The following is a 12,272-nucleotide window of genomic DNA, read 5'->3' as shown; positions in this document are numbered from 1 at the left end:
ACGGCTTCTTGGTATTTAGGAACTTTCCCAGATATCATTTTAAAGATGGGTCTGCAGGGGTATATTTTAAAGCTTCCAGTGAGAAAAAGCTGGCTCTTAAAAAGGCAAGGTTCGGTTTCCTGGGAAGTGTGCTTCTGGAGAACTCTGTTTTAATCCCTGGGGTTGCCAGATTAATGAGGAAGTAGGGAGACCCGGTCCCTTTGGCTCCCCCTTCCCCCATGAGAGGTCAGAGAAGGCCTTTCTCAGGAACTCTCGGGGAGTTATTTCAGTGAGCAAAGTGCCCACCCCAGCCACCCTCCCACCCCTGGCTTGAACCAGAAACAAGATCTCTGGAAAGCTGACTCCAGGTGTGTGTGTGTGTGTGTGTGTGTGTGTGTGTGTTCATGTCTATGTCTGTCCGTCCATCCATCCATGTGTCTGTGGGCAGGTGGCTGGCCGTGCGGCTGGAGTGTGTAGGCAACTGCATCGTCCTGTTCGCCGCCCTGTTCTCCGTGATCTCCAGGCACAGTCTCAGCGCTGGCTTGGTGGGCCTGTCCGTGTCCTACTCCCTGCAGGTAAGAGGGGGTGCTCTGTCTGTGTCATTCTCCCTGCAGGTAAGGGGGGTGCTCTCAGCTGCATTTTTAAAAAAGATTTTATTTATTTGAGAGAGAGCAAGAGAGCACAAGCAGGGGGAGCAGCAGAGGGAGAGGGAGAAGCAGGTCCCCTGCTGAGCAGGGAGCCCAACCTGGGCTCGATCCCAGGACCCCGAGTTCATAACCTGAGCTGAAGGCAGATGCTTAACCAGCTGAGCCACCCCAGGCGCCCTTCAGCTGGATTTTCTAATTCCCTTAATGGTGGAGTCAGTTGTCAGGTTCTTAGGCCTGCTCTTTGAATCCGGCCAGGAGCTGAGGGAGGGGGAAGGGGCCGAGCAGCTTGTGAGAAGCCCGGTGACCCACTGGCACTGGGGGAAAGGAGACCTGTGGCCAGGATTTCCCCATTAGTCCAGGAAAGCCTTTGACGGCCAACAGGATGCCTCTGGCTACAAGAAACATGCTTTTCTGTCTATGACTTTCTCTCTCATCACAGCTTTAGCTTGGTCCCCCAAATTTGGATATGTTGTGTTTTCTTATTACCATCTAGTTAAAGATATTTTCTGATGTCTTCTCTGATGACTTGCGTGGCCCAGGGGTCATTTTGAAACGTGTTTGCTTAAGAAGTGCAGTGGAGCCCATCCGGGTGGTGGCCGTGCGCGAGGTTGTTATTTTCTGGACCTTATCTTACCTAAAACATTTCGTAACTCATAATTACTTCCTAAGATAAAGCAACTCATGCTCGCTCTAGAAGCTCCGTGTGGCTCTTCTGCCCTCAGGTCACCACGTACTTGAACTGGCTGGTTCGCATGTCGTCCGAGATGGAGACCAACATTGTGGCCGTGGAGAGGCTGAAGGAGTATTCAGAAACGGAGAAAGAGGTAAAGCCAGCCCCCGGCCTGACCTCTCCTGACCTCTTCACCGTGACTTAGCCCGGACAGTCCGCTGAGCCACAGCCTGCGTGCCTCCCACAGGCAACCTCTATTCAACAAGAATTGTCTTCTGTTACTTGTCACATATGTGTATGAGGGCTTCTGTTATGGAAAATGAGACACTAGCTTCCCCTTTAAGTTTAAAAATTAATTTACCAGTGAGTTGATTCAAAGCACTGAAAGTCACTAACAAGAGAATCAGTATGTGGATGTTGGTGGGGAATTGGCCAAAGTTTGGGGAACCCTGCAGTTATTCAACGGAAGTCCCCATTTTATAGGTGGAACAAAGGGCGGCCTAGGGAGGGACAGTGGCTGATCCAAGGTCACACGTGGTCAGAATGGCTGGGAGTAGGACCCAAGTGTCCAGACTTCAGTGGCCCATTGTCCTTAGAACTGCCTTTTTCTGCTTGCACACCACCCCCAACAGCAGTGGTAGTGACCATCATGGCGATCATGGTTAATGCCTGGAGAGACGGCACTGGTAGTGATAGGGACACATATTGTGCCCTCGGAGGGGTGTCAGGCCCTGTACTACACATCTGACATGGAGTACTTCGTACAACCTCTCCGTAGCCTCGTAATTCTCATTCTATCACGATCCCATTTTACAGATGAGGAAACTGAGACACAGGGTTAAGTTACTTGCCCGAGATTACATGGCTGGCAAATGGCAGGTCTGTACGGTTACCACTGGCACGCTGCCTCCCCAGAAAGTGCCCCTTGGGGATGAGAGCAGGGCCCTGCTCCAGCTGTCTGGAGGCATCTGCAGAGGTGAGCGGTGCCCTGTCCTTAACACTCAGGCTCTAACTCACTCCTGGGAACCAGGTCCCATGTCATTGGAGGGTGTTGATCAGAATGGTGCGAGCGCCCCCTGTGGAGATAAATATGTGTTACACCAGGGGTCTTCCCAGGGCATTGATTTTATTTTTTTACAATAGCTTTTATTTTATTTTTTTTTAAGATTTTATTTATTTATTCATTAGAGAGAGAGAGAGGCAGAGACACAGGCAGAGGGAGAAGCAGGCCCCATGCAGGGAGCCCAAGGTGGGACTCCATCCCATGTCTCCAGGATCACGCCCTGGGCTGAAGGTGGCACTAAACTGCTGAGCCACCTGGGCTGCCCACAATAGCTTTTTTTTTTATAATAAATTTATTTTTTATTGGTGTTCAATTTGCCAACATACAGAATAACACCCAGTGCTCATCCCATTAAGTGGCCCTCTCAGTGCCCGTCACCCAGTCACCCCCACCGCCCACCCTCCTCCCCTTCCACCACCCCTAGTTCGTTTCCCAGAGTCAGGAGTCTTCATGTTCTGTCTCCCTTTCTGATATTTCCTACCCATTTCTTCTCCCTTCCCTTCTATTCCCTTTCACTATTATTTATATTGCCCAAATGAATGAGACCATATAATGTTTGCACAATAGCTTTTAAGATCAATTTCTCACGCCATGCAGTTCATCATCTGAAGTATGAAATTAATTTTCTCTAAAGTGCCTTGTTTTTATTTCTTTTGATTTTTTAGTTTTATGTTTTTAGAATAAGAATATGCTTGAAAAATACCAAAGAAAGTAAAGATCATCCAGGATCTTACCACCATAAAAATACATATTTGTGTGTGAATATAGTTATTAGTTAACATAATATTTATGTTATGTTATAACATAATAATTATGTTATTCATAGTTTGAAAGTTCCACCCACTTCTCTTCCAGGGCCCCCTATGTTTGTAGAGCTTATCCCCTTCATTTATACACATAAATTTATGAAAGGAAAGTATGCTTGTTGTAAAAAATAGTAATAATCTAACAAGTTTATGGAGAAGAAAGGATGAAAGTTCCCTTTCATTGTCGTCTCCATTTCTCAGTTTCCCCCAAGCTAGCCCCAAGGCTGGCCCAGAGCACACCCAGTTGTAGCACTCAGGAGGTATTGAACTGAACTAAGAAGCTCTTCAGAACTCAGGGCTGTGTGACCCTGGACCCTGGGCAGGTTACTTACCCTCTCTGTGTCGGTTTCCTCATGTGTAAGGACCCCACTCATGGAGTTGTAGTGAGGATTAAATGAGGTCATGTGACCCTGATCTTTAAAAGCATCAGCCTTTGCTTTACAGTTGCCCTCTACTCCACACGTAGAAGGCAACACCATTCAGAGTAACACCTCTGCCCTCGTGTCTGTCCAGAGAAGACCACTCATTCATTGATTCGGTCCGTGAATATTCACGGAGTCCCTCCTGTGTGCTGTCGGCCCCGGAGGGTGGCAGCGAACAGTGAATGAACCTGTCCTCATAGAGGGGACATTCCGGGGGCATGGGTGACAGGAATAAGCAAATAAAAGCATACCTCAAATGCAGGGAGCTGCCACATGGTCTGAAGGAGAATGAAGCAAGGAGGGGATAGAGGGCCCAGAGCACAGGGGTGGTATGAATGGCCCTGAGATGTGCAGCATGTGAGGGAGCATGCCCAGAGGGGAGTTTGGGGAAAAGCCTTCCATGCAGTGTGTGCAAAGGCCCAGGGGCGGGGTGTGCAGGTGCTTCTGAGGAACAGTGCAGCCATGGGGGGGAGCAGAGTGAGCCAGAGGGAGGGCGATGACGTCACAGGGGTTGTGCAGCCACAACCTGTAGCCTTGAGGCTCCAGAGACGGACTTAAAATCTTTTACCCTGTCTCTTCCCCCCGCACTCCTCCTCATCACAGGCTCCCTGGCAAATCCAGGAGATGGCTCCACCCAGCACCTGGCCTCAGGTGGGCCGAGTGGAATTCCGGGACTACGGCCTCCGCTACCGAGAAAACCTGGACTTGGTTCTCAAGCACATCAACATCACCATCAACGGAGGGGAAAAGGTGGGTGCGCCTTGTTCCCCCAACCGTTGACAGCGGGACATAGCTTGCAACCAGGTGCATCGTTTCTCCAGTTTATCACAGTCTGATTCCGTGGGGTGGGTTGGCCTTATCTAGGAGGGGCTTGTGGAAGTAGAAGCTGCTAGAGTGTCCCAGGTGCCTTGCATATTGTTAGCAGGGAGCCAGATGAGGCCCGGAGGTATGTTTTGAAAAAAATCTGAATACAGGGATGCCTGGGTGGCTCAGCGGTTTTGCATCTGCCTTTGGCTCAGGGTGTGATCCTGGAGTCCCATGGATGGACTCCCATGTCGGGCTTCCTGCATGGAGCCTGCTTCTCCCTCTGCCTGTGTCTGTGCCTCCCTCTCTCTCTCTCTCTCTCTCTCTCTCATAAATAAATATTTAGAAAAAAATCTTAATACATTACAAATATTGAAAAATCAAGTGTGTCTTATACAAAAATCCATTTCCTGCTTTTTTTTTCTTTTTTTTTTGAGAACACGTGTACAGGCAGGTGGTAGGGGAAAGGGCAAAGGGAGAGAGAAATCTTAAGTGTGGAGCCTGATGTGGGGCTCAGTCACATGACCCTGAGATTATGACCTGAGCCGAAATCAAGAATTGGATGCCTCACCGACTGAGCCACCCAGGTGCCCCAACTTCCTGCGTTTCTTGCAGAAAATCTAGCAACACTGGGCTTACACTCCCTGCCTGGTTTCTTTCTAGACAAGACGAGAGCCTCCCAGCTCACCTGGTCCCTCCCTGTTTCACTTACGTGCCTACTGGGCTCCTGTAGGCATTTGAGTTCCTCACACCTGGAATAGAAAGATGCCATCGTCACCGCGAGGGATAGCTCAGTGAACATGTGAGATTGTCAGAATTTTGGAACATACCCCTAGTCCCAAGCTGTTCCTGGAAGACATCCTTGGCCTGAGACCCTTAGAGCCTCCTTAGGAATCAGAGGAAAGGTCTTCCCAGCCGTCTGCCAGAGGACAGTGTTTCTTTCATCTCTGAACATAGGCATTTTTTTTTAAAGATTTTTAAAAATTTATTTATGATAGAGAGAGAGGCAGAGACACAGGCAGAGGGATAAGCAGGCTCCATGCCGGAAGCCCGATGCGGGACTCGATCCCGGGACTCCAGGATCACACCCTGGGCCAAAGGCAGGCGCTGCTGAGCCACCCAGGGATCCCCTGAACATAGGCATTTGCTAAAATGCCTTCTACCTCAAGGCTCAGAATGTTTCATTCCCATTAGATAATTTCTCTAAGTGAACAAGGGGAAAAACAGAGTGGGTGGTGATCTTTATGGCTCACTTTCCATTGTGAGTCTCTGCTGTTTGACATTTCGGTTAGAGGCTGGAGGAAGCCTGCCTTTCAAGAGCCCGGATGAGAAGGGAAGGGTTGTAATTGGATGTCAGGAATGTCAGTTGTTGGCCACTGAACACGGAGCGCTGTTTCCTCAAGAGAGGATGAGTGGAGGGATGCCTGGGTGGCTCAGTGGTTGAGAGTCTGCCTTCGGCTCAGGACATGATCCTGGAATCCTGGGATCCAGTCCTGCATCGGGCTCCTTACATGGAACTTCTCCCTCTGCCTGTGTCTCTGCCTCCCTCTCTGTGTCTCTCGTGAATAAATAAATAAAAATCTAAAAAAATTAGCAAGAGAGGATGAATGGAGACCAGGTCCTATCCATAAGTTCTTGTTGCTCATGCAGCCAGGATGGAGGGAGGAGGTGTGCAGGGGGATCTACTTGAATCTTTGAGATACTTCCACAGCTTGGGATGGGAAGCTCACCGTCAAAGGGTTGAAAAACAGTATGAGGAAAACACCTGACTTATTACTATTACCTAGAGACAAAAATAGGGCTTTATGGAAAATCCCTTCTGCTCACCCGAGCCCTGTCCCTTTAGGAGGTCTGTACTAACCTATCAAGAGGGCTGATTACCATTAGTTCTAAAAAGAGCTGGCACAGAGAAGGAAGTCCTTCTTGACCGTTGGCCAGCACGGCCCCTGAAGGAGTGTCCCTGGGAAGCTGTTGGTGGGGAAGGCTGTGGTGGGTGCTGGGTTGACCAGATGACTTAACTGCTTTAGGGCAGACACTGGGGACAGACAGGAGGTGACACCCGGATAGCAGCATTCCCACCTCACCCTGGGCCCTTCCTGTCACACAGGTGGGCATCGTGGGGCGGACGGGAGCTGGGAAGTCGTCCCTGACCCTGGGCTTGTTTCGGATCAATGAGTCTGCCGAGGGGGAGATCATTATCGACGGTATCAATATTGCCAAGATCGGCCTGCATGACCTGCGCGTCAAGATCACCATCATCCCGCAGGTGGGGTCTGGGCGCAACGGGGGCATGAGTGGGGCATACAGAGAGCCATGTATGCATGTTTTTGGGACAAATGTGAATGTATTCCTACTTTGTTATTTTTTTTCCTAGTTTGTTATTTTCATTGAAATGATGCTGTTGCTTTGCCACTGAATCTCCTCTTAGTGTATAAATAATAGTGGAAATTAACTGGGTATCCTTCTTTTACTCCTCCTGGCTCCACTCAGGACAAAAGTAAGCCTCTTAAGAGCCAGGCAAGAAATACGAATCTTCTAGATTGATTCCTGTAGGGGGCGATTCCCTAATGAGTTGCCTTGTCATGTTATTTTTCCTAAAATTTCTTCTAAGACTCTTCCTTTGAAGGCAGGGAACAAGGAGGAATCCCTAGTACTCTATGCCAAGGAATTACCCATGCTGCTTCCACCTTCCAGAAGCTTCTGTGTACTGGAGGCTCTGGGAAGTTTTGCCAAAAGAAATCTATTTTATTACAGTTACCCCAGGATTTTTCCGAACCTTTCCTCCCCCCTCATTACTCATATCTCCAGAAATAGTGATTCCAAGGAACCCTGGAATCCTGTCTTGAACAATTCTGGCTAGAACTTTGCACGTCCTCCCTGTTCACCCCTGTGCGCATCCAGCCTGACGTGAGCCTCACCTGCCGTCTTCTCCCTGAACAGGACCCTGTTTTGTTCTCGGGTTCGCTCCGCATGAACCTGGACCCGTTCAGCCAGTACTCAGACGAAGAAGTCTGGACGTCCCTGGAGCTGGCTCACCTGAAGGACTTCGTGTCAGGCCTTCCCGATAAGCTAAACCAAGAGTGTGCAGAAGGCGGAGAGAACCTGAGGTAGGCAGGGGTGTGAGGCCCTGATCGGGCTTCCTGGGCTCCACCTCCGTCCAGGTGTTGAACAGTTCTGTCCTTTTGGGTGTGTCCGGCCTGGGTTTGAGTCCATCCAGCTCTGCCACAGATGAGCCGTTTTCTCTTAACCCCTTGGAGCCTTGATTTCAGCGTGGGTAAGATGGGTTTCAGTCCAGGCCCGTTGTACCGTGGGGTGTAGCCAGGATGGCCAGTGTGGTTCCTTTCTCACACTGGGTTTAGTTGGTTCAGAGTGATTGTTAGTTGTTCGACTGTTGAAAGGCTTCTGTATCAGTCAGTAAATAGCACGTCTCTGAGCCCTCTGAGTCTCCACCCACTGCCTTGGGGAACCTGAGTCCTGCTCCAGTGTCATTAATTCCTTACCCATCCCGGTGACAACCAGCCACCAAACCTCGGATGTGTTCAGCTGCTGCAGCATGTGGGGCTCTGCTGTTCTTGGCTCCCATGTGTGGCTGGGGGTCCACTGGGGCAGTTATGGTCGGCTTCACAGGCGCCACCTCCTCCAGCGGCCCAGCCCAGCCACGGTGTCATGGTGATAGCACAGGGGCACGCGTGAGCAAGCCCTGGCGTGCATTCCCTCTGCGAGCCTCCACTGGCCTTATGTTTGCCACCATCCCATTGACCAAAGCAAGACCCATGACCAAGTCCCGAGTCAACTGGGAAGGGACGGGAATGGGGCCATTTAGTGCTTGGCCACACCACCCATGTCGAACTGGTCAGTTAGTTTGGATATCCACTCCGAGCCCTGTTTGCAACACGATTTGAGCCCAATTCTAGCTCATTAGCAGGAATGTCCCGAGCAGTCAGTGACACGTGCCAGAGGCGCAGGCATGGGGAGAGTGGCAAGTATCAGGGCCCTCCTGGTCTCGGCGACACCACGTGTCCCCCGTCCCTTCTTGCAGTGCAGGCCTGGGCTTGGGGGCAGGGATGGTGTTGACCCTCTGTCTCCTGGTCTAGTGTCGGGCAGCGCCAGCTCGTGTGCCTGGCCCGGGCTCTGCTGAGGAAGACCAAGATCCTCGTGTTGGACGAGGCCACGGCGGCCGTAGACCTAGAAACCGATGACCTCATTCAGTCTACCATCCGGACGCAGTTTGACGACTGCACCGTCCTCACCATCGCGCACCGCCTCAACACCATCATGGACTACACGAGGTGAGGCTCCTGGCACTGGAGGCCTCCCGGCCAGGGGATGGCCCCGTTCACTCAGCGCCGTCCTGTGTCTGGTGACAGCCCTCTTTCCCCTGGGCACTGCTGGCATCACTGCATCATTTGTTCAGTCAACACATGTGTGGAGTGCCTCTCACTTCCCGGCCCTGTTGTAGGCGCTGGGGACTCAGGAGGGGGGTAGCAGATAAGGAGCCTGCCTGTGAGACCTTCTGGGTCAGGTGGGGGCTGGGTGTGGAGACAGACAATAAACACTGGGAAGGTACTAGAAAAAGAGAGCCAGTTCTGGGGGTGAGCATCACAGGACTTTGACTTTGAGCAGGAGGGCTCGAGGATGGCAGCCAGCTGGAAGGCTACTGCAGCAGTCCAACAGTCCTAGCAGAAGATGTTGGGGGCCTGACCCAAAGCCAGGGATTCGTTTGGGTGGTTCTTGGGGGCACAAGGTGCCCACCCCCTTCCCTGTTGCTCATGTCTGTGTCTCCTCCTCTTGCAGGGTGATCGTCCTGGACAAGGGAGAGATCCGAGAGTGCGGCCAACCCTCCGAACTCCTACAGCAGAGAGGTCTCTTCTACAGCATGGCCAAAGATGCTGGCCTGGTGTGAGCCCCGGAGCTGGTGCGTCCTGTCAGAATTGCAGGGCCGACCTGCCAGCATCCAAGAATGACACAGTGAGGCACTATCCTTGCAAACCTAAGCCTCCTATATACTGAAACCAAAAATTTAAAAAACCAACCAACCCCAAAAACCAAAACATGTAAAGTAGCCACCGTCTGGCCCCCAAGCTGGAATTGGCCGTGAAGCAGAAGAGACCCAGGTACAGCCCACCCAAAGTGCTCCCCAGCCTTGCCTCCATTGCCGTTCTCACGCCCCTGGGAAGGCACACTCGTGCTCCTGGTGCTCTGCAAGGAGGTTTTGGCAGACAGACTGCCAGAGAAATTGGTTTCATAAGATATGCTAGTGACCAAATCCAGCCAACTGCCTCAGATCTCTCCAGCCAAAGTCGACGGTTCTGTCTTTGAGGAGCTCCGCGGCCCCCGACAGCTGTCCCCATACCTCTCGCGTCCTCGTCTGGCTCCACCAGAGTGCTTCATCTCCCGGGGGCTGCAGATGGGAGGTGAGGGGCCTGGGAAGACCCCTCTTACCTCGGGCAGTACCCCGAGGGCCAAGGACCTTCTCCTCTCCCACCATCTGGTCTTCCAGGCGTTCAGATGCTGGGAACCCACGGCCCAGCCCTGCGCCATCAGTACTTGCCTCCCAGGCCAGGGGCAGCCTCCACGTCCACCGACGCCTTGCAGACGGGACTCAGTGGGACCCCTGGGCCATCCGGACCTGGAGCTCTGGGCCCCGGAGATCATCTCAGGGCCGACTCCCCAGCCCGGCCGGCCGTTCAGATCCTCCTCCACTCGTCTTGCTTTCTTCCCTCCCTCTTCTACCCATCGCTGCAATGGCTTTACTGCTCTAGGCCCCGAGAGAAGGTCAGCCGCTGGTCAGGAAGCGGTCAAGGCCGCGAGCACCCTATACGTGCTGGAAAGAGCCCTGCTGAGCCTCCTCCGCGCGTTTAGATTTCTTCTCTCGCCCTTGGCATCTGGGTGGCTTGAAGGATGGCGGTGTGGAGAACTGACCTTGCGTTACCGAGTCTCTTCCACAACAAGGAAAGGACCCATTCACGAAGATCAGTGATCGCTTTTTCTTTCTCTTTTTTTTTTTTTTTTTTTTTTGGTTGTTTTTATGGCTTTTTTGTTTTTAAGCGCTGCTCCAGGAGAACAACAATCTCAAGACTGTAGCTTCTTGGGAGGGAAGCATTGGTTGAGGAGCAGCATTCCCAGGGAGTAGCCGCATCAGCCGGCAGGCAACAGATGGGTGGTCCCTGTGTTCCTGGAAGAAGATGGAGAAGCAGAGTCCTTCGATGCCCGTCCTGTAGGTCTCTCAGAGACCAGAGAGAGACCCAAGACACAGAGGAAGGTCACTGCTGCTCCAAGATGCATAATTGCTGACTTCAAACCCAGAGAGGCAACTTTCTTCTTTTAGGTGGAAATACATATTTATTTTTTTGTAAGTTATACCATTCTTTCACATTAGATAAACCAAGTTTTTCTTGGGGATCTTTTTCTAATGACTTACACTGGAAACATGAACATTTGCAAATAATTTACAGTAAAAAAAAATATTTTGTTTCTTACTGAACGGTGGTTCTGTATTCTTTGGGGCCTTAGCGGCATTGCCATGTCCTTCAGAGGTCAGGACGGGGTGACCTCTTGCCTGCTTCCTGTTCTTTGTCTGTGGCAAACCCGTTGTCTCCAGTGGGAGCTCCCATCCAGGACTGGGACGTGAGAGCTGAAGCAGCAGGTGGGGTTTAGTGGGGTGTGGGCATGGCACAGCAGACAGAGCCTGGGCTTGACCCTGCCTGCCCTTGTGGTTTGCTGGCCTTTGACCCTCGGTAAGTCGCTTGACATCTGTGCCTCAGATGCCTGGTCTAGAAAATGGGGCTGCTCATACCTGCCCCATGGGATTGTTGGGGTGATGAGCAGTGATGTGTTTGTGGTACATGACCTTGGTGATCTAGAACATGAACCAGGCAAAGTCCCCTGTGGCCAAAATTACTCTAGAGAATCCCCCTATGTTAGGATAGGCCAGGCTGCGCTGAGGTCCCAAATTAGCCCTAAACTCTTAGGAGATGAACACAAGGGTTTATTTCTGACTCATGTATTTTTTGATGGGCGTCCCACGCCCCTCTAGGATCCCCTGCCTTTCCTGCAGCAACGGAGAGATGCAGACTGTGCTGGTGTCTCACAGCCTCCCCTCCTAGGGGCTGGCTTCCAGAGATGAGCACCACGGGGGGAGGGGAAAGTGTGGAGGACGCACACCCAGGGCCGAGGTGCCCCAAACCAGAAGCGACACATGTCAGATCCACTCAGACCGTTGGCCACAATCAGCCACGTGGCCCCGACCTCAAAGGAAGCTGGGAAATGCAGGGCTGCGTAGGGAAGAGCGCTAGGTGCGTAGGGACCCTGTGGTCGCTTTACATGGTTTCTGAGCTGCCGCTAGCTGGGAAGTGAGGCTGGCCTGCTAGGTTTCTGATTTTGAACTGGGGAGTCTGGATAGAAAAGAATTGCCTGTGTTTGGGGAGCACGCCTTTCCTGCGGCACCCTGCCACCACGTGCCAAGTAAATGCACCGAAGGAGTGTCTGGGCACTGGCGGTCTCACAGCATTGCTGCCCCCCGTTAGGGACTGGGCTGTGGAAGCGCCCCATGAAGACGAGCTGGTCGGGTGGTTCCTGTCCGAATGCCAGTATTTGGACGTGCAAGTGGGGGCTCGGTTTTAGATGTGCGGTCTCAGGTCAGGTCCTACACGGGTTTCCAGGTGTATGACCTGGCGTGTGCCTGTGGGGCTGCCTGGGGGGCCTGGGTTAGAGCTCACTCCCCTTCTGGAAGGGGAGGCCACATGCAGCGTTAACCCTGAAGAGGGGGGAGCCCGAAGCACCGAGGTTGGGGCTGGAGCACCTGCTCCCCTGCTCATCCAGGTAAGTGCTTTAGTGCCATGGAAGCAGGGGGCACCTCCTGTGTGCCAGACCCTAGGCTCA

At 52.1% G+C, this 12,272-nt stretch overlaps 1 protein-coding gene across 1 annotated transcript in view; it reads left to right on the top strand.

The window, feature by feature from the left end:
• The window catches only part of ABCC1 (ATP binding cassette subfamily C member 1), a 136,929-nt gene extending 124,657 nt beyond the window's left edge, over positions 1 to 12,272 (top strand). Inside the window, exons 25-31 of the mRNA XM_041747393.1 lie at positions 428 to 554; positions 1,349 to 1,450; positions 4,191 to 4,337; positions 6,499 to 6,657; positions 7,332 to 7,498; positions 8,486 to 8,680; positions 9,186 to 12,272. Coding sequence (XP_041603327.1) covers positions 428 to 554; positions 1,349 to 1,450; positions 4,191 to 4,337; positions 6,499 to 6,657; positions 7,332 to 7,498; positions 8,486 to 8,680; positions 9,186 to 9,294 — 1,006 coding nt within the window. The 3' untranslated portion in view covers positions 9,295 to 12,272. The remainder of the gene's footprint in view (positions 1 to 427; positions 555 to 1,348; positions 1,451 to 4,190; positions 4,338 to 6,498; positions 6,658 to 7,331; positions 7,499 to 8,485; positions 8,681 to 9,185) is intronic.

Source organism: Vulpes lagopus, chromosome 3 (genome assembly GCF_018345385.1).
Source record: "Vulpes lagopus strain Blue_001 chromosome 3, ASM1834538v1, whole genome shotgun sequence".
Taxonomy (NCBI): Eukaryota; Metazoa; Chordata; class Mammalia; order Carnivora; family Canidae; genus Vulpes; species Vulpes lagopus.
The sequence above is the reverse complement of the archived record's forward strand: the minus strand, read 5'-3'. Positions and strand labels throughout refer to the sequence as shown.